Raw genomic sequence first — 23,034 nt, forward strand, 5'->3', positions numbered from 1 at the left:
TGGCTGGAGCCTTAGAGGTAAAAATACAGGATACCTTTCAAATGATGTTTTATTTTCATCTTTGCCAATCTAATAGAAATGTCTCATGTTGCTGTGGATATCCTTTCAGATCTTTTCCAAATTTCTTGGTATTTTTATTTTTAATGTGAAATTATTATTTTTCAATTTCTAAGATTATTTTTCTTACTAATTCAGATAAATCTATTAATTATGTGGCTTTACTATTATAAACATTATTTGATCTCCTATATTGTTAACATTTCCAAGGGATATCTTTACTGATGAGAAAAGTAGAGCTGCAGAAAAAGACAGGTAGAGTGATAGGTAGGGAGAGGGAGGGAGAGAGGGAGAGAGGGAAAGAGAGGGAGAGAGAGACAGGCAGACAGACAGAGACTATGAATCAATTTAAAGCCTTCGCAGGCATATTAGCCAGAAGCTGGACAGAAACTGACTAGCCAGGACTCAAATTGGCACACTGATACAAAAGACAGGTGTTTCCAGTGTGCCTTAACCTGCTGGGGAACAATACTGGTGCCTCTCTGGCCTATAAGATTATATTTAAAAACTCTCCTCTTTAATCCCCAATGGAGTCAAGAGTTTTGCTTGAGACAATCAAATCATTAGTCTGCCCAGAGTTTAATTTGGATTTGTAAAATGAAAAACAGACTGGTATTTTATAATTCCTTTTATATGTCATTTCTTAAAGTTTCTTATTTCCTTTTTTATACTATCCCACTTGCATGTGTGTCATGGTAGTTAGGTTATGATATACAAACTAACTGATATCTAAGTATATATCTGAGATGAGGGATATGAAGGACAGGACAATTTTGACTATGATTCTTGATTTAGGCCTGGGAATCAAGTTGATTATGATGTCATATGTTAGTTACAAAGCTAAGGTGACAGATTTCTAACATGCTTGGCAAAGATGTGCTTTGGGCAGAAGCAATACAACTGAGCTTGGATATGGTTGTAAGTTAGGCAAATGGATATACACATCTTACATACTTTATAAAAATTCAGGTGACACAAGCACACAAGTATCATTTTCCCGATGTAAATATTTAGACTAACAATAGATGGCTAGCAGTGGAGTCTCGGAAAACATCAACATTCCAAAGTCAAGAAAAAGAACATGGAAAAGAGAAGTCATGTAAGTGAAAAAGTTCAATGCAGAAAAAAAATGACAGAATGGCATCATGGAGCCAAAAGGAAAAGTCATCAGATTAAGCAAACAATGAAATACAAAAAGAGTGGTACCAAAGTTCAAAAAAAAAAAAAAAAGAAGAAAAACAAAAAGAAAGAAAAGAAAAAAGGAAAAATTAACAAAAAAGAAGAAAAAAGAGTTTGAGAACTCTTCAGGTAGCTAGTGAACCTGCTTTCAAAAACGCATCATTTTTGTTCTGACAATGATTGTGTTGCAATAGTTGAAAGGGAAACAGTGAATGTAATATTCCCAGAAAGTAGGCAAACTTGACTAAGTTGAAGTTAATGGGGAAAGAGATTTTTAGGGAGATTTTATGGTTAAAATAGAAGGAACTTTGTGATTCTTTCAAGTTAAAGGGTTAGTGTGAACTGAGACGTAGTCTAATAGAAAAGGGATGACATATGGAGTGAAAGAAAAGGGCTTGAAGGCAAGGAGAAAGGGATTTTGGAAAAAAGGAAAAGGGGTGTAATGATGGCCATGGTTATAAGCAGTCATCAGCCGTAAAATGGTGCTTTTGTCGATAGGATTGGAAACACAATGTACAAGCCAGACAACTCTGCTTCCATTCAGTGAAAAAAATACTGTCGTATGGGCTTAAAGCACAACAGAGAGGGTTAGAGTGACAGAGGAAACTGGTGACGCTTGAAAATGGTCACATCACGGGCAGACAAAAATCTGCTTAGAAGTTCTCAGGGTAACCCGAAGGATCCAGGTGGACTCAGACTCAACACGTATTCTACATCAATCTTTGAATGTCTACTGATGCTTATCCACATCATTGAGTCAGCTTTACTAGTGATCAGCAGACTGACTATAAATGCAGACATGGCTCTGTTGACATATCCTCATTAAGCACTCGGGAGGAGTAAAGCTACTGAAAAAGAAAATACGGGGAGCCAACACTATCTGAGAAAGAAAATAACAACAGAACAAGAAGAGAAGACAAAAAATGAGGAATTTTGACAATACATGAATTACCAAAAAAGCTAAAAACTACACACAATATGTTCTTGTCTTCATTAGCAATCTTGAGATAATTTACATTTGGCCAATCATTATGTCACTTGTCTAGTGCTCAGAAACAGATAAATCCTGTTCTGTTTTCTGGGAACCAGAGAGGAAAGAAGACAATCAAAAAAATAATATTCTCCTATGCCCTATAATATTTAAATTCTGCTAAGTCAACATTAGATGTAGCCTTGCAAACAATACAGATTTACAATGGAAGGTTTCCAGCATTTATTCTGGTTAATTTCAAAAGATTTTAATAAAATAAGACTTAGAAGAAAGGACAGGAACCTTTCAATATAAAAAGGAAAGCACTCAAGATTTCTCCATAATAAAATTATCTGTTTCCATGAAAGATGTATGCTAGCATTATTCTTGACTAGTACATATTAAGTTTACAAACTTAACTTTTCCCAAAACAAGCTTGTACATAATTTCTACTTACCTGTCGTAAAGTACGTGCAACGATACTTTCTAATACTGGTCCTCTGTCTTCATGAAGCAAATGCACTTCATCAAGAATAAGCAGCTTGACAATTTGGGAAAGAGCAACATCACCAACACTCTTTCTTGTCACTACATCCCATTTTTCTGGTGTGGTCACAAGCATCTGAAAGACAACAAAATTTAAGCAAATTAAAAAGGAGGAAGAAGCCACATGGGTCATTAGATTTCAACTATATCATTCAAGAAGTAATATTTTGGTCACTCATATAAAAAATAAAATACGAATGTTTAAAATATCCCCAGGAAGACATTAAATTCACTATAAACAAGAGTCATTTCAAAAGGATCAAATAAAAACCAGTAACATTTTCAATAAAATTGACCTTTAATATCAATTGGTATATGCAGTACTTTGTGCAAGAAAGTATGTTTGGTAAAGCATAACCAGCACATACTAGAAACCCCACCGTGAGCCACTGGAAAGCAATCAGCGTAGAGGTACAGGAAATAGGTACAGAGTACTTTTTGTGAACTTCAGGAATGCAGATATCCAGCATGAGCCTGTGATCACAAATCCATTACTTTTGCATAATGAATTGTTTTGATTCTCTCAAAAGACACTACAACAGAGGGAGGTGAGAAAATTTAATAACATGTTCTACTGCACTAATGCTGGTAATTAGGCAATAAGCCCATACCTGGATAATTTCAAGTACCTACTACATAACAGTTCAAAAGCAAAACTCTTAGCCAGGATATCTGAGTATCAATAATTCAAATGTGTTTGTCAGGGTTTACCTGAGACAGGCAACAACTATTCTCTTAACAGCTTTAATATCACTTTAGATTTGTTTTAAAGTCTCTTACGGGAACAACTTCAAGTGAAAAGAAAACTCTTAATAAAAGTAAAATCTAGATTTACCACTACGACCAGTTTGTACTGTTAGATGCTATCTCTATCATTTTGAAACACACTATTGACCACCAAATTTGCATCTGTATGACAACAGAACATGAATACGCAGACTGTAATGAAACAGATGATACAATGCACAGACAAGGTGCCACAGACTACAGACAAGTTGCTTTGCTTGTTGCTGAAGCTAAAATGGCAAAGATATGCTGCTGGAATTAAGTATAAATATGTATAATGAATGCTGAGTTCTAAAACAAGAAGGAACATTGACTGTGCATTAATTAACATCTCTTTTACCATATCACAATAATTTCAAACAGAATTTCTACTTTGAATAATGATAGCTTTAAAATAATCCAACAGAGATTAGCATAAATGAGGGTACTTCAAAAAGCTCACAGAATTAAAAGATATATACATTTTCCATGAACTTTCTAAAGTATCCATGTATACAGATACCTCTAACTAGCAATGTTTTTCACTAAATGTCTTTGAAAAACATACATTCTTTAAAACAGGAATGACAGTAATTCTCCTAAAAGATTAAGTAATGGCATCTTAATGCATAACATAAAGAAGTTAGCTTCTTAATAGCAAATACTTGGAGAGCTATAAATTCTGCTGTCACAATCCTAAGAACAAAGCTTGGCTATCCACTTCACTATGAACTTAAAATACTATCGTAGGACTTTCTCACGTAGGAATTTTCGGGTAACAATGTGACAACAAACTGTAAAGCCCAATTTTCAAACATCAGAAAGATATATTACCAAATCTTAAAAACACTCTCCACTTTTGTTTCCTATACTTTAAGTAAAAAAATGGCTTCATTTATATCACTATTTCACTACTTCAATTCCAGAATTGAAATGACTAAAAAATAAAGTGTCATATTTGCTTAATGAATTGGAACTCATGCAAGACATTTCCATCTGCTTGGGTACTAGGGCATGGGTTAACTGTCAATATTTTCACTGTCAACTTGAATTTCTCACAGTACATGTGCTGACTCCCTGGGTAGTATAAAAATAATTATTCAAAATGATTCGAATTTTAGCCTATCTATTGGGAAAAAGGCATAGTAGAGGTGTTTACACATCAGCACTATGTCAAAAAGTTGGTGTACTGAATTTTAAACTGATCATCAACTTGACAGGAAAACTAAAGAGCTAACAGTTACCAGAACAAACTCTTCTGGTAATACACTTGCACATAATTATTAAAAACTTTATATCTGTATGTAGCAAAATCACAACATTTAGTTTTTCTACAATTGTTTCATGTCTGCTTAATTACCATATTATTTGTTCAAAGTATATTACTTCTTGCAGAAAGGGGCAGAAAATCACAGTGAAATCTTCAACTTAAAATTTGTATAATTATTTGCATAACCCATAGGAACAACTAATCAAAATACAGCAGAGACAGTGCTTCACTGAATGAAGAATGCCTTGTCTAAACCCAAGTATTCATAAACTTGTCCCAAATAGTTTGCCAAATTTTAATCTAAGAATCACCAAAGATATCACAAAACCACTTGTCATGAAACACCCATGAGAAGAATGAGTTTAAGTGTGCATTTTACATTTTGTTCTTTTTTTTTCCATTTTTTAAAATATTAATAGACCAAACTAATCTAATGTTCCTTGAGGAAGAGAAAAAAAGTAAATATCTAAGAAGTAAAAAGACTTGTTACTGTTAGCTTGTGACAACTACGGGCAGATGATCAGGTCCAATGTTAGACCCCAGAGATCAAGTGACTGATGAAAACAATGGACCAGAGCTTTCTAAACAGCTGTCACAAAAAAAATTACACGGTCTTAAATATATATTAAGTCATAATTATTAAAGAGATTAATACTATTACGGTGGCTTGATAAAGAACTTAGCCAGAATGATAATAAAAATAAATGAATAAATAAACACACAAAATACACACGGTGTTTGGAAAAGCAGGGACAGACAGAAACAGGGTATAAAGCCCATTTTGAAGGGACAGATTTTCGCTACATAGAAGTGGGTAGAATTCCGGTCCTGGGTCATTTACTTCTTATCCAGTTCCCTGCTAATATGCCTGGGAAAACAGAAGATGGCCCAGGTATCTGGGACTTCACTATCGATGCATCCAGAAACAGCTCCCTCTTGCCTCCTACTTTCAGCCCAGCTCAGCCTTAGCTGTTGCTGCTGCTTATAGAGTAAACCAGTGGACGGAAGATCTCACTCTTTGTCTCTCACTTGGTCTGTGACTTTGGCTTTCAAATGAATAAGCAAATCTTTAACATTTCGAGTGAGCAAGTCAAAGACAAAGAGGGATGAATTACAGAGAGGAAAAGCCCTAAGAAATAAACAACTGAAACAGTTATAATTGTTATGAAAATAAGTACTCTAAAAAGGAGGCAACTGGAGAAATAAAGACTAACCAGATATTAGATGATATTAAGAAAATATTGCTAAAATTACTTAGCAAATAAACAGTAATATGGTTAGTTTTTCAAAGTTTTCTATAATGAAAAACAACTAGCTATCCAATGACAACATTCCTCTCCTAAAATCTTCCAATTCCAATGAATTCATTTATTACATACCAAACATAATCCTGAAAATTTTAACAAATTTACTATTTATTTACCTATTTATTCATTTGTAAAGCTAGAGACAAAGAAAGTGAGAGGGAAGAGAAGCAAGAGAGGAGACAGAGATCTCTGTCTGTAGGTTCTCTCAGTAAATGCCTGCCAAAGCTAGGGCTCGTCCAAGGTCTAAAGGCAGGAAGATGGGAACGTATCACAGGTCTTCCAAGAGGGTGACTGGAACACAATCTCCACTGCCTCCCAGGGTCTACATTACAGAAAGCTTCAGAAAAAGGCCAGAGACAGAAATCCAACCCTGGTACCCAGCTGGGACACAGGGATCCTAGCTGCTAAGCTAAATATTGCCCCAAGTACAGTTATGCTATTATTAATAATACGCATTTAGCCTCAGACACTGAAAAATGTTTTCCATGTCTATGAGTCATCTGTTTAACTAACCCTGTTATATCTATTTTCTTTTTTTTTTTATATCTATTTTCAAGTTAACATAAGTCATACTGTTAATGCCGAATTGCAAACTTATCATTATGTCTGTTAGAACAATATCTTTCTGAAAGATGGCTATATGTTAAATGACTTAAAGTTTTAAATTAAAAGGATTATAATAAACTTCAAATACAAAAGCTTTTTGCATTAATATTTGAAATACATTTTGAATTGTCTATAGAGAATACTCTACCTGAAAAAAAGTTAAAAATTTTTGTATATAAATGACTTTTGACAAATCAAAATGCTAAACATGGGATGTTTTCCTTTTAAATATCTGCTTGAAAAGTAGAGTTACCCAGAGAGATACATACACACACATACACACACACACACAGAAAAAATATTCCATCTAGAAAGAAAGAATATTCCATCTACTGGTTCACTGCTCTAATGGCCATAATGGGCATGGCAGGGACAGGCTGAAGAATGGTGCCAAGAATACCATCCAGATAGGACTGCAAGCCCAACCACCCAGAACACTTTTTCTGCTTCCGAGGTATATTACAAAGGAGCTGAGTCAGACTAGAATTAGCACTTGAATGGGATATTGGCATCAAACATGGCTGCTTACCCAAATATGCAACAATATCAGCCCCAAATATAGCTAATCAAACTACAGGGGTATATTAAAATTTTTATCAAATATCTGCAGCCACTGATTATATGCTTCCTGGCAATTTTAAGGACAAATAAAAAGGTAAAGTATGTCAAATAAAATTTCACCATTTGTCTTGTAACTGACAAAATATTGGCATATGCATATATTTTTATATGTGTCAATATTGACATAAGAAGAAACTGTTAGAAATCTGTTAACTAAAGCTCTCATGGTCAAAGAAATAGGTCAATCTTTTAATCCCAAGCAGCTCGCTTTGGTGAATACTATATAAGTGCAGCTGGTTCCTCACCTCATAGCAGCTTTTTGCAAATGTTCAAAGGAGTTGGGTCCCTGCAACCCACAAGAGAAGTTCAGATTGAGTTCCCAGCTCCTGGCTTCAGTTCAAGTGGTTATGTGTATTTAGGGAATGGTCCAGTGGATGGGAACATGCATGCTCTCTTTCCACATCTCTCCCTTGCTTTTATTTTCAAATAAACAATTTTTAAAAATTTCTCCCATAATACATCTTCAGTGGTGAGAAAGTCAACCTGGAATTGCTATAAATCATATTCTAACACTATAGATGTTAGATGAGGCAACAGTTTGTAGGATTTAATAAATGTACCTTCTCAGAAACACATAATCACCCATTTAATCAAGCAGTAAGCTTATAAATTACATCAATGTTTTAATTTAAGGATTAAATCTAGAATGTCACAGTTTAGATCCCATAAACTTACTTATACCTACAGTTATAGTAACCTCTAATACACAAATGTCACTTCTGATCGATGGCAACAGAATTCATAATGGAATTGGACAGCTGGATGATTACACCTGCCCCTTGGGACACTACAACAAATCGGTCAGTTCCTACTCTTTCCTTTTCCACAACGTTTATGCTCTTTCTGCTTCCATCAATTCACACGCACAGGTGTTCACGCACACATGGAAAGTGTAAAGTCTTCTCAAATAAACAGTTATATTCATATCAAGGATGGCAGGTTTCAGTTATCACATGAAAATACAGAAAGCATTCGAGAAGTTCCATAAACAAAAGCATCCCTATGGCATATTGCTTGTTGAAAAGTATAAGAAGTTAACACAGAATGTCACCTGAAATGTATCTTGGGAGTTTCATATTACCAATATTGATATTTTTAGCTAAATTTTCAAACAGAGGATTTATTAACTAATTAAAATTACAAATTCATTGAGAAATTGTAAGACATTTGAAGGAATGGAGAGAATGGAAGGCTAGGAACAGCAGAGATTAAGCTCTGCTATTAAAAAAGGAACATCTAAGAGAATGCTTTCTAGATTGCATGTGTTTACATCCAGAGATTTCTTTTTATAGTATTTCTGTTGCTGTTGTTCATTAATGTTTTCTGTCAACCCCAGATTATACTTACTGAAGTCTACCCTCATTTGTATAGGTTTGCAAAGGATAAAGTGTTTGGCTACTCTGAAACTTAACCTAGTTATACACACTAAGAAAATATAAAATTGATAATACGTTCATATGTATAAACAACAAAAACCTCGCTGTTGTCATTATCACTGCTTTGCTTTTAATATCTCAGGATTCTATTGCACTAGAGTGTCTAGAGCAGGCCCATCCAAAATTTATAGTGGTGTTTCTTCACATTCATAAAGAGCAAATTGTTGACACACAGCTGATTTGCTGTAGCAACTTGTCCTATGTTGAGTCTTAACCTACACTATCACATGGTTCATACAGAACAGGTTTATTCGGGTTACTGTAAAGTAGGATTTTTCAAATAAGCTATACTGTAGGTTTTTAAAATATGGTTTGAAGTGGAGGGAAAAAAACCAAAATTCTTCTAATACAACTTGGAAAGGGAAACCAACACTACCTGTCAACTATCACATCTGCAACATGTGGTTTGGGGATTAATCTTTCACAAAAGAAAACACAAAATGTCATACGGTAATGCCAATTATTGCACCTCAAATATGATTAGCTTCATAAATTATACAAACTCTTCACAAAACAACTAAAAATAAAACCAGTTTCACATCTTTAAATTAATTACAGAAATTCAGCATTTAAAGTTCATGATTTCAAGAACAATCAAAAGTTTAGGGTCTATTTTAGGGAAGGAGAAATAAAGGGGGAGACGACTAAAATATTACCAATAGGTCATAGCAGGATTAGAAAAAGTGCTAGAAATTATGGTAATCAGGGCAACAGATGTTCACAAGCAATTTTTTTGAGGGGTTGGCGGGAAGATAATGTCTTATTGCCATTTCATTTCATAACAAGCTGATCTGATTTAAACCACAAAAGTAAAGCAAACTTGAAAAAGTGATATTGAGATGAAATTGCAGGGAAAATAAAGGTCAGAACAGAGTCCAAGTAGAAGCACATATGATAAAAAATTTGTAATGGACAAAATGTTGAAGGTTTTACTAGGAAGGAAGAAAGTAATTCACTTTTTATTAGCTAATGGTATATATTTCAGTAAATTAGCGTGATAGATTCATCACAAAAAGTTCTTAACTCACTCTAGAAGAAAGTTTTTAACTATCTGCTATCTTTCACAATGCCCAAAATATGAAGAAATTACCTGATAGCAAAAAGGTTAAACATTGATATAAACAGTACAAATCAAAAAAACACAAATTCTAAATTCCACTCCTGTTTCCAACCCCCTCACTACTATGAAGGCAACTTATCACGTCATAAATAAATACTCATGGATAGGCAAATTGTGATTCCATTTTATTTTCCAGTGATCAAACTCCTGAATCTTTTAAATCAGATTCTTCACAGTTCTCACATAATACATAATTTGCAATCACCAGGCAGATTTGTACGCATCAAAAATTATGTTTCAGTTTATCCATTCTAACCCAACAATATTATAGAAAGTTTAAGTTGTAGTTTATAATTAGGAGTGGACTTCTTCATTCAAAGTATTTCAAATGTTTTATGGGGCTATTAAATATTCTAAAAGTAAGATTAGTTACTAATAGAATTCTAAGTTTCAGGCCTAGCACAGTTGCCTAGTGGCTAAAAGTCCTTGCCTTGCATGTTACACATCCTGTGTGGGCTCTGATTTGTGTCCCAGTGGCTCCAGTTCCCATCCCGCTGCCTGCTTGTAGCCTGTGAGGGTGGTGAAAGATGGCAAAGTGTCTTGGGACCCAGCGTCCATGTGGGATATTTTAAAAAAGCTCTGGCTCCTGGCTTTGGATTGGCTCAACTCTGGCTATTGCAATCATTTGGGAAATGAATCATGGATGGAGGATCTGTCTTTCCTTTTCTCTATGGATCTGACTTTCCAATAAAAATAAAAATAAATATTAAAAAAAAGAAATCTATGTTTCCAAATAATTTACAGCTCTATTGCTCAACACTCTCAAAACTTTCATTGCAGGAAGGAATTATCATGGAAAACATTTACATTTCATCAGGTGATATTAAAAATTGGTAATTTCCAATTCCATTGTATATAAATACATGGCTAAGTCATTTTAAATTAATCATTTTTGGAAATCTGAATTTAATAAATGTAAAGCTCTAATCCCAATTTCCAGGTACCTCCCAATTAGGAAAAAGCTTAAAATTTCCTCATTTTTCAGTTGTTCAGGTACATAACATTAGAAATGAAAACCAAAAAAATCAGAGACAAAATATCTAAAAAGGAAGGAAAATCATTACTGCTACCAAAATTACATCTACATAATTATGTTTTTATAATCACTAAAGAACCAAACATTACCACCGACACATAAAAGAATTACCTTTTATTCTGGTGATGAAGTTAATAGTGTTGAAAGGTAACACGAAATTCAGGTAACACCCATTAGGTATACAAGAAACAATAACACAATAAATGTCATGTCTGAGCATATGCAGAGGTTTCATAATTAAGACTATAGAGCTGCTCAACTGTGTAAAAACTGTGTGCTTAAATAATTTTGTGACTACTTATTTCATATTAGGATCTTTAACTTATTTATGAAAGACGCACATAATATTATAATGATACAAACAGTGTTATAACAAATTTCCTTAGTCATACAAGGCAGATGTTCAGGCCTTCATAAAAACCAGAAGTTAAACTATTTTGTGCTTAAAATTTTTTTTATTTCTTAGTTCTTTATTTCTTATTTTATTGAGTAGTCCAAAATTTCTGTTCTTTTCTCTTTAGCTTTTCATACCAGACAATACACTGGGAAATAAAGGTGGAAGTAGAGGCAAAAGACTGACTTTTTAAGTAAGCTGTATTTTCTAAAGCAAAATGTCTCACAAATTTAGAGACACCTACTAGGATTCTAGTTGTTTTCTAATCTGCTATGGTCAAGAGCCAGTGCTCCCTACAGCTGAAAAGTCTTGTGACTTGAGACCCTAAAGCTTCAAAGTGTGGTTTTTTGTTTTTGTTTTTTGGTGGGGTAGGGAAGGGTTCAGTTACATTCAGAGGAAAGATGAAATGATTAGCCATGGAGAACTCCTCATAAAGTTCCCAAAGCTCTCCCTTTGTTTAGCTGTACAAATGACGCCAACCCCACGAAGAGCTCAGCGTCATTAACATATGTGACACATGTTAAGACATAACCTGTACACACTCTACAAGTGATGACAATTTCCCTCTTAGCATTTTCAATCCCCTAAAATATACCTGTTTTTCTTGTTCAGGGAGCCTTGATTCTGGAAACAATAACCTGTGCTCTATTTACTGCAAAAAGGTGTGTGGCAACTGCTTTTGGAGAATTTCTTGCTTTAATTTGTCATGAAATGGACCTACAACTTTGAGTATTAACAATAAGAATAACAACAAGTAACCTTATAAAAGTGGCTATGATCAAAGCCACTGTAGTAATGTAAATTATAACATGACAAATTGATAAAACGGCTATTCTCAGTTGCTATACTGAATGCATTAAAATGTTAGCATTCTACATAGTCATTTTGCAACCTTCAATGTTTTTATTCAGTAACCATGCCAGTTTTTCAAAACCTAAGAGTTTCAATTTCCTACTACCTATTCTTAATTTTTTCTATCTATTTACAGCTAATCATGCATCAACTTTGATTTTTTCCAAGAGAAGTATTTGAAAACACTGTAAACACCAAAGAAGGAGTCAAATAAAACGTAAAACATAATACCCAGTGTGCCCTGCAGGAGAGCTCCAGAAAGCTGACAGGAGAACTCTTACAAGGAAAGCCTGAAGTTTCTAAACATCACCTTCAACTGAAGCCCAGAGACTAAAGCCCATTAGATTCAATTATGAGTGCAGTAGCTTAGCAACTACCGGCTTCTATCTCAGTGTATCAGGAACTTTTATTATTGTGTCCAAAAAGAAACTGTACACACATGCAGATACACTGCTTCAGCTTTGTATTGGCACCACGCTTTCTAGAAGTATTATGTTCTCACTGTTTAATATAAAACTTCTGTGATGACCATAATGTTCTACACTAGTGTTATCCAAATTAGGAATCACTTGGAACTATAGTGAACAAATAAAGTGTGGATGATGCAGAATGAGGAACAGTAATTTCAATTTTACTGCATTTTTCACTTAAATACTACCATGAGGCTAGTGGTTACTGTATTGAACATCACTATTTAAAAGTCCCAATTAAATCACTATTCAAAGGTCCCATTTCACTTAAATCAGTATTCAAAAGTCCCATATAAAGATATTTACTTTACAGGTTGTATGTGTGATCCTGTCTCGCTGATCCATCCGTTGGGTTAATTTATAAAAACTTCTACAGATAAAAATGTATTGTCATATATGTGTTTATGTATGTATGTCCATAATCCATTGTTACAGACTGATAAGAAGGATGATAATGCAAGTAATTTGCACAGTTTTAATAAAGGATGGGTACTGCTTTCTGAAAATGCTTCAATATTTACCCCAAAATTGAGATATATAATTACACAAGTGCTTACGCATTATATCCATACATAAATCTGTTGTGGAAATTATATATTTATCTTTTAGTTTATCCATAAACTAAAAGCAAGGTAAATACTTATCAAACTGAATAAACAGGGCCTAAAGCAGTAGCCTAGCAGCTAAAGTCCTTGCCTTGAAAGTGCCAGGATCCCATATGGGCACCACTTCTAATCCCGGCAGTCCTGCTTCCCATCCAGCTCCCTGCTTGTGGCCAGGGAATGCAGTTGAGGACAGCCCAAAGCCTTGGGACCCTGCACCTGCATGGGAGACCTGGAAGAGCTCCTGACTCCTGGCTTGGGATTGGAACAGCTCCAGCCATTGTGGCCACTTGGGGAGTGAATCACAAGATGGATTTTTCTCTGTCTCTCCTCCTCTCTATTTGACTTTCCACTAAAAAAAAAAAAAAAAAAATCTTAAAAAAAAAAAAAAAACCAGCAAGAGAATAGTGTTGAAAGAGTTGGCTTGCCCCTGAGAAAGTAGTTAGAAGGAGGCTTTCCCCACAGTAACAACAAAAATCCACAAGATTCAATAGGAAAAACGAAACTAAATTCATCATAAGAGAAATGCAGAAGAAAGTAATTTTAATTAGGAAAAAGTAATTTTTTTAAAGATTTATTTAATTATTGGAAAGTCTGATATACAGAGAGGAGAGACAGGAAGATTTTCCATCCCATGATTCACTCCCCAAGTGAGCGCAACGGCCGATTCTATGCCGATCCAAAGCCAGGAGCCAGGAACTTTCTCCAACTCTCCCACACAGGTGCAGGGTCCCTAGGCCTTGGGCCATCCTCAACTGCCTTCCCAGGCCACAAGCAGGGAGCTGGATGGGAAGTGGGGCTGCCGGGATCAGAACCAGCACCCATATGGGATCCCAGGGCGTTCAAGGCGAGGACTTCAGCCATTAGGCCATGCCGCCGGACCCGGAAAAAGTAAATTTTTAAAAAACACAAAAAGGTACAAAGAGTCTGCGTGCTGAACAAGATGGAACAGATATGTTTCACCTTATTTGGACTTTTCACACCTAAAATGCTAGGTAAGGGGCCAACACTCTAGCATGACAGGTTGTAGAGGTTACAGCGCTGTACCTTGAAACATGCCAGTTTGAGTTCTAGCTACTCTTCAGCTGACCCAGCTTCCTGTAAGTGGGCCCCTGGTACTCAAATGGCAGAACAGACGGAATTCTTGGCTCCTGGCTTTATCCTGGCTCACTGGGGCTCTTGCACCCATTTGTGGAATTAACTAGCAGATGCAAATTGCGTGTGTGTGTGTGTGTGTGTATCTATGTCTTTCACTTATGGTTTTCAAATAAATACATGAATCTTTAAAAAAAAAACAAAAACCTAGATAAAACACTGAAATAGATAGCTGAAGATTCTGAAAAGTAGAATAGGAATAAAGCAATGTTTGTTCATTTATTTACTTATTTAAAAGTCAGTTATAGCTACAGAAGGTGAGACAAAAGGTGGAGTTTATCTTCACTGGTTGGTTAACTCTTCAGAAGTTGGCAACAATGAGGGCTAGGCCAGGCTAAGCTCAGGAACCAGGAGCTGCATCTGGATAAACCTTGTGACTGGTGGGGCCCAAGCACACTAGTCCAAAACTCTGCTACTTTCCCACGTCATCTGCAGGGAATTAGATGAGAAATGAAATAGATAGGACACAAACTGCCATCCATACAGGATGCCAGTGTGTCAACCACTAAAGCACACTGCCGGCAATGAGATGATAATCTGCCAGGCAAAAGGCACATCCTACACACTGAGGAAGCTGAATAAATAGTACAAACTTAAAGATATGTGCAATTGGGCACATCATATCCAAAGTACTACCAACTAAAAGAATCTTGAAAGCAGCCCAGAAAAAAAATATTTTATCCATAAAGGAACAAGAAACCAGTGAATTCATTTATAAGAAATCGGAGGTCTCAAAAAAGAAAAGGTTAAGTATTTTTCTAAGGCTAAAAGAATCGACAACTCAGTAAAAATGTCCTTCAGAAACAGAAAGGAAACAAAGAAATTCTTCGATTTTGTGCAGAAAGGTAACAAGTATAGGTTAAACATAACGCAGATATACAAATAAAATCACAATTGGAGAATATGTAAGCTGATATCTGTGTCCATCTGCCTGTCAACGCCACTATTAAAGCCTAAGTAATCATATTATTTATATATATATATATTTTAATACAATAACCAACTGAATATATACTATGAAAAAAATCTCTTGAGAGAGATACAGACAGGACAATATTTTTCAACACTGGGAGAATTCTGCAATTAATGTTTGATGTAGAATAACAGAAAATACGGTTGAAAAAGAAGGGTGTTTTATCTGATGACCATCCTACTTTATCAGAGTTCCACAAAAATTTGTTTTAGCAAAGCACCAGAACATTCTTACCATCTACACTGCTTCTCCTGTCAACAAATTTTAGAATTATACAGTTCTGTCTTAAAAAGGAAATTTCACACTCAAGCCTTAATGAAATTGTAATGATTCTAGATTGGACAGTCTCCAGTGAGCCACAAAAGAAATCATCTCTTGTATGACACTAAATTTATACAGGACTCTTAATAAGCTAGGTAGTTAGACTTAATTCAATAAGCAATAAAGAACCAACTAAAGTTTATGAGCAATAGAATAATATGGTCAGAATGCCATGACAAAGAATTTGCAAATGGAATTAATTTATTTCCCTATATTTCTTAAAAGATAATTAATCCAACTGAGAAACCCAGGGAAAAATGACAGCAACTTTTTATTTAACTTAATAAGTGCTACTTGTTAGGAAATCTGTTTACTAAAGAAAAATGTATACAGTGAGAATAATTCCAAAGATTTTAAAAGGTATAAGGTTGAGGGCCCGGTGCAATAGTGCAGCAGTTAAAGTCCTCGCCTTGCAGGTGCCAAGATTCCATACGGTCACTGGTTCCGATCCCAGCAGCCCTGCCTTCCATCCAGCTCTCTGCTTGTGGGCTGGGAAAGCAGCTGAGGACAGCCCAAAACTTTGGGACCCTACACCCACATGGAGACCCAGAAGAAACTCCTGGCTACTGGCTTTGGATTGTCTCAATTCCAGCCATTGCAGCCGCTTTGGGAGTGAAACATGAGATGGAAGATCTTCCTCTCTGTCTTTCCTTCTCTCTGTATATCTGACTTTCCAATAAAAATAAACAAATCTTTAAGAAAAAGCCTAAGATACAAGGTTCAACATACAAATTATCCCTGTGGAATGTCCCTACACGTAAAAACAAAAAAAAATGGCACACCCTTAACATGGATTTTTCAAGCAACATTTAGAAATAATACAAAGGAGATTCCAGTACACAGTTTGAAATCCCCCAAATTTGAAGGCATAACAGTCAACTTTCCCAGATATAGGATTTGATACTGTAAGTGGAATTTCCTTCGCATTTCTCCAAGCAGTCATTTCTTTAAAAAGTCATAATTCCTTGAGAAAAAAAAAGTCAGTGTAAATTAGTGCATAATGTGTGGTGCCATTTATTTGATGTTTTAGTACAGGTAAAACTTGTCTCTTGAGGCACAAAGGAATGAAGATCAACAGAAAAAAAAGGCAAAACACTGTAAGAAACAGCTTATAATCTATCTCGATTGCGAGAATGACATGGATATATATATATAATTTAATTGTAAAAACATTCACATATTTGTCAATGCTCATCTATGTACCATAATCTATAGAATTTAAACTATACCTCAACTTAAAAATTCCTTAGATTTTAAAATTTCATTATTGTTAAAAGCCAATAATCCAAAAATATGTATACAAAATAGATAAACAAAGATGATCCCTGATGTGAAAACTTTATAATACTAAGAAAACTTGCAACTGGAAAAATTGCGAAATGAGCAGATAATCATAACCGCTAACAACACAACTTCACATCTCTTAAATTTCTCTCTATGCAACATTTTAGGAAAAAGTGTAAACTGGTGACATCAAAATACACAATAAGAAGAGCTCAGAGATGAAAATTGTCTTTAAGGAGAGAAAAGATATTGCTTGAAGTTGCATTTGTAACATATTTTACAACAGTTTCCAAAAACATGAATGTCATAGTAAGAATAAAGAAAACAAAGTTTTCCGTCAAATTACCCTTACAAAGGTTTCAATGTTGCAAAATTTGTTGAAAAGTTTAGGACACTATTCAGCAACTTTTTCTAGTACTGCTAGAAAAAAGAGTATGGAAATCAGCATTATACAATTACCAAGCCATTTCCCACATTCACAAAATTAATTCACAAAAAATTAAACAAACAAAAACCATCCTAACAAACAAAAAACCTATCCTTTATCCCCTCCTAAGACCTATTTATGCCACCTCATGAAAAAATAAGTATTTTGTCAAGTGTTGCCACCACAAAGAACAGTAGAAGACAGTTATAACCCTTTAGGTAAATGGAAAATGGGGTATAATATGAATTGAAGAATATCACATTCACTTTAGTCAAAATTACTAAAGAACATCCATTCTAATTCAGTTTTCAAAACTGACTGATATTCAGGTAAAACAAATTAAAATTTAAGACAATGGAAAGACGAAAGTGGTATTAATCTGTTTTACTACTCCATAGGTATGACTGATAAAATTATTTCTCAAAAAATTTTTATATTAAATGAAACAACATAATCCTTCCATCTTAAAATATTCCATGATAAAAATGTAGAGATTAAAAGACCCAAATTAACAATGATGAAATTATATAATGGTGTTCCAGTATAGTATGTTAAGCTGCTAATTGGTACACCTACATGTTTATAGAAGTGCTAGCTATTTAACTGCATCCTACTCCTGCCTGAAGCACCTGGGGAAATGGATGATGGCACTTCAAGTATCTAAGGTTCTGTCTTCATGTGTGACTAAACTGGATAGTTTCTGCAACGTGGCTTTAGCCTGCACCTGTTGTTATGACCATTCCAACAATGAAAGAGCAGACCAAAGATCTCTCCCTTTGCTTTTTTCATGTTCCACCATCTTTCATTCCCAAAAAAAATTAAATAAATAAATAAATACATTTCAGGGGAAAGGAAAAAAACTATTTTAGAGCAGACATCGTGAAACAGAAGGGCAAGTATTCACCTGCAGCTCATGAAGGACACCAGTTTGAATCCCAGCTGCTACAGTTCCAGTCCTGACTGTTCTACTTCTGATCTAGTTCCCTGCTACTCTGCCTGACAAAGTGCTGGTGCATGGGCCTTGGGCCCCTGAACCAACAATGGGAGACCTGGAAGAAGATCCTGGCTCTCAATTTCAGAGTACCCCATTTCCAGCCATTGCAGCAGTTTAGGCAGTGAACAGTTTCTCTGTCTCTCTCTCTAATTCAAATAGCTTTTTAAAAAAGCAATTGTGAAACTAGAAAATCTGACAGGAAAAATAGGAAAATTCATAAAATTCCATTACCTGGATTTATAACTATATAATCACAAATAATGCTTGAATTATTGTTAACCACTTTTGGCAGTTAAAAATTCGTATTACTGCAGCAAAACAATTATGATGTTTGTATATTACAAAAAAATAAATAAGTAAAATAAGATGTATGCATTTTGTTAAAAATAAAGCTTACTGGCCCAGCATGGTAGCCTAGCAGCTAAAGTCCTCGTCTTGAACGCCCTGGGATCCCATATGGGTGCCGGTTCTAATCCCGGCAGCTCCACTTCCCATCCAGCTCCATGCTTGTAGCCTGGGAAGGCAGTTGAGGGCAGCCCTAAGCTTTGGGACCCTGCACCTGTGTGGGAGACCTAGAGGAATCTCCTGGCTTCAGACTGGCTCAGCTCCAGCCATTGCAGCTGCCTGGGGAGTGAATCATCGGACAGAAGATTTTCCTCTCTGTCTCTCCTCTCTGTATATCTGCGTTTCCAATAAAAAAAATAATAAATTAATGAAGAAAAAAAGTAGGGAAAAGGATACACAGGGAGGAAAGCCATCTAAAGATGGAAGCAGAAACTACAGGGACATATGTCTGCACATCAAGAAATGCCAGGGACTGCCACAGTGCTAGCATAATATAGCATAGTGCTACACCACTATGCTATGGCATCCCTAGGAAATAAATTTATTCCCCAAGCACATTCCAATTTAGTGCCACTCTTTCAAAAAAGTTACAGCCTGTATTTTAATTCTGTCTAATTAATATTTGGTCATCTATTATATTACTTTTATATTACTTTTCAAAAGCACTATGCCAGCAATAATAATCCAGTTGTGACCTTAATGAATTTTTCCAACTTTGTTACAAGAACCTTACAAGTAGAAACTGTATCTAAAATGTTGTTCTGCTCAATTTACTTCGCCTAACAATATGCTCCATACAGCACATGATTTAGTAATTTTACATTTGTGGAAATAAAGAATTTCTAGAGACCTTTATCATGTACCAACTCAACTCTAAAGGAAGGCTTGCAGTGTTCGTGGAATCCGCTGGAAATCTACAGATTTTCTCTGCTTAAAATTCAATTTTGGGGCCCACTACCGTGGCCTAGTGGCTAAAGTCCTCACCTTGAAAGCACCAGGATCCCATATGGGCTCTGGTTCTAATCCTGACAGCTCCACTTCCCATCCAGCTACCTGCTTGTGGCCTGGGAAAACAGTCGAGGATGGCCCAAAGCCTTGTGACTGCACACTTGTGGGATACTTAGAGGAAGTTCCTGGCTCCTGGCTTCCTATTGGCACAGATCTAGCCATTGTGGTCACTTGGGGAGTGAATCACACGATGGATGATCTTCCTTTCTGTCTCTCCTCCACTCTGTATATCTAACTTTGTAATGAAAATAAAATAAATCAAAAAAAAAAAATTCAACTCTGGACTTATCCAGAAACTCTGTTTATTGTCAAAACACCAAACTGACATCTAGAACCAAAAAATATACTTGTAGAACACAAGTAAGATATGATTACAAGCAAAAGAAGTTGATTATATTATGTTTGATTATGTATTATAGCTGCTTAAGAAGTACTTACATAATAAGCTTCACTACTACCTGAAAGAAGATGTTAAACAAAAAATATCAGGCAAACAACTTACCTGGGTTCGTAAAATTTCAGTTTTTGACAACTGCATATCACCAGTCAATTCTTTCACAACAATGCCCAGTGGCTCTAGACGTTTGCTGAAGTAATTTGTCATCTCAGCGGCCAAGGCTTTCATTGGAGCAACATATACAATCTGGACCAAAGGAACACTAGTTTGATGAATGAGCCAAAACCACAATGTCATTTGTTTCACAGTAGCCAGTACAAATCACAATTTATTGTGAAATATGATTCTAGCTACTTCCAGTGAAAATCTTAATAGTGATATATGAAAAGTACTTATCTTGGTTGGATAAGTGTGCAGCTATTTAAAGGACAATGAAGTTTGTTTACACAGCCTTATCACTTTGAAAATTGGTTCTGCTTCAAAGCTAAATGTATTTTCATAGCTTTTCACAAGGGTAATAGCATTTCCATAATACAAGCAGAGACTGCCTTAATTGCAATGAAGTAGACCAAGCAGTAGTCCTTTTGCAATTTCAAGTACAAGGTCCTTAAGAACATCCAGGTTCCATATAACATACATGGTTGAATATTTACTGTTCATAATTATATTTTAAAAATCTGTTGTCCAGTTCATAATTTTCCTACCTTAAACTCATTCTTTTTTAAAACACCCTGTTGAAAATGTTGGCGAATTTCATGCAAGACTGTAAGCATTGCAATGTTGGTCTTTCCGGCACCAGTAGGGGCACAGATCAGCATATTCTCATTAGTGTTGTAGGCTGTCTCAAACACTATTGATTGAATTCTATTCAGTCTTCTCATTCCTCTAAAAGCCAGCTGTCCAATCTACAACAAACAAATAAATAAATAAAAATGACCACACTACAGACAGTATTAATGTAAAAGACCCACAAAAACATCAAATAAAAACATTTAATTCCTTTGTTAAAAAAAAACTCAGTACATCCTGTACATGCAGTGTTTGCAGTTCAGAGCAACCAAAAAAAAATTATACAATTCTCATACATTTTGCAACTGTAATTCACTTACTTTGAAAAACATGTTAAGACTACACATTTATCATTCTAGACTCTTTTTTTGGTAAAGATTTATTTATTTTTATTTGGAAAGGAAGATATACAGAGAAGAAGAGAAACAGAGAGAAAGATCTTCTGTCCGATGATTCACTCCCCAGGTGAGCGGCCGCAATGGCTGGAGCTGAGCCGATCCGAAGCCAGGAGCCAGGAGCTCTTCCAGGTCTCCCACTCAGGTGCAGGGTCCCAAAGCTTAGGGCTGTCCTCAACTGCTTTCCCAGGCCACAAGCAGGGAGCTGGATGGGAAGAGGAACTGCTGGGATGAGAACCGGCGCCCATATGGGATCCTGGCAAGTTCAAGGTGAGGACTTTAACCACTGTGCTATTGCGCTGGGCCATAGATACTTCTTAGGTATAAAACAATGACACTACAGTGTATTCAGGTAGTTAAATATATCACAGTTAAATAAATATGCAAAATTTGCTGTCTATAAATTTTTTAAATACATACAAATATTAAGTGCTAAATGATGTAAACAAATATAAGAATTTTCAGTTCATATTTACACATTACATGATCACACTGCACTTTATTGATGTAATGATTAACAAAAGAATATATAAAAAAATAGTCCTAAATTAAACAGAAAAAAAGTAAGAAAATTAGCAAAAAAAAGATACGCTTGCATGTATCAGTGTTGGTGATAACATAGTTTTGCCAAATTTGTTTCATGCTTTGTCAAACCAATGGTCACAAATATTGAACTACTGCAGTATTAATTATCTGTGATTACTCCTAAAATTTACCACAATGAGTGAAATGACCTCCAAAAGTCAGAGATCTGAAATACTTCCTCTCCAAAAGATGCAGAGCACATGGTATGAAAGTCAACAGGGCTCTTCAGCCAATTGAACAGTACTGTTAACTCTCACTTTAATAAAAATCTTTTAAAAATATGAAGAAATTATAAGAAAATGAGGCCTAGAGAAGTAATACTTTTCCCTCACTCAAGCCCATATCTCTAATACTGACATAGATGGGATCTGAATTGTTTCTCTTAGCTTAAATAAAAAGGACTATCATCTTTCTGTCTCTCCTTCTCTCTATAACTGCCTTTCCAATAAAGATTTTCAAAAAAATTTTTTTTAAATGAAATAACTTGTTGACTAAAAAAAAAAAAAACAATAAAAAAAAACCAAAACAAAAGATATGTCCTCAGAAAATACAACAGTATTTTTACAATCACTAGAGGGCTCTGGAACCTAAAATTTTATTTATAAGCTGCTCCAAGCAGATGATTGACTACATTGTGGATAAGACATTTTGTTTTAAATGATGTTCAAATACATTCAATTTGCTCTTTATGCTAATAAAAAATTTTTAAAATTGGATACTTAAATTATGTTGAAAATGTCTTAAGTTCAAAAAAGATAAAAGGAAGAACAGTGTGGTTATATCAAAATTCGTCATTTGGGGCCGGCACGATAGTGTAGTGGTTAAAGTCCTTGCCTTGAATGTGCCAGGATCCCATGTGGGCGCAGGTCCGAATCCCAGCAGCCCCGCTTCCCATTCAGCTCCCTGCTTGTGGCCTGGGAATGCAGTCGGGGACTGCCCAAAGTCTTGGGACCCTGTACCCAGGTGGCAGACCTGGAAGAAACTCCTGGCTTCAGACTGGCATAGCTTCAGCCTTTGCAGCTGCTTGGGGAGTGATTCACTGGATAGAAGATCTTCCTCTCTTCTCTTCTCTGTATATCTGCCTTTCCAATAAAAATAAATATATCTTAAAAAAAAACTCCTCTTTTATT

The 23,034-nt window shown here is 35.4% G+C and overlaps 1 protein-coding gene across 1 annotated transcript in view; it reads right to left on the bottom strand.

Annotated features, from left to right (window-relative positions):
* Positions 1-23,034, bottom strand: part of ASCC3 (activating signal cointegrator 1 complex subunit 3) — a 294,902-nt gene that overhangs the window by 191,969 nt on the left and 79,899 nt on the right. The window contains exons 9-11 of the mRNA XM_040983825.1: positions 20,840-21,040; positions 20,241-20,381; positions 2,664-2,828 (exon numbers count right to left, since the gene is read on the bottom strand). Coding sequence (XP_040839759.1) covers positions 2,664-2,828; positions 20,241-20,381; positions 20,840-21,040 — 507 coding nt within the window. The remainder of the gene's footprint in view (positions 1-2,663; positions 2,829-20,240; positions 20,382-20,839; positions 21,041-23,034) is intronic.

The sequence above is a fragment of the Ochotona curzoniae genome, unplaced genomic scaffold (genome assembly GCF_017591425.1).
Source record: "Ochotona curzoniae isolate NIBS_2020 unplaced genomic scaffold, NIBS_Ocur_1.0 contig_3819, whole genome shotgun sequence".
NCBI classification, from domain to species: Eukaryota; Metazoa; Chordata; class Mammalia; order Lagomorpha; family Ochotonidae; genus Ochotona; species Ochotona curzoniae.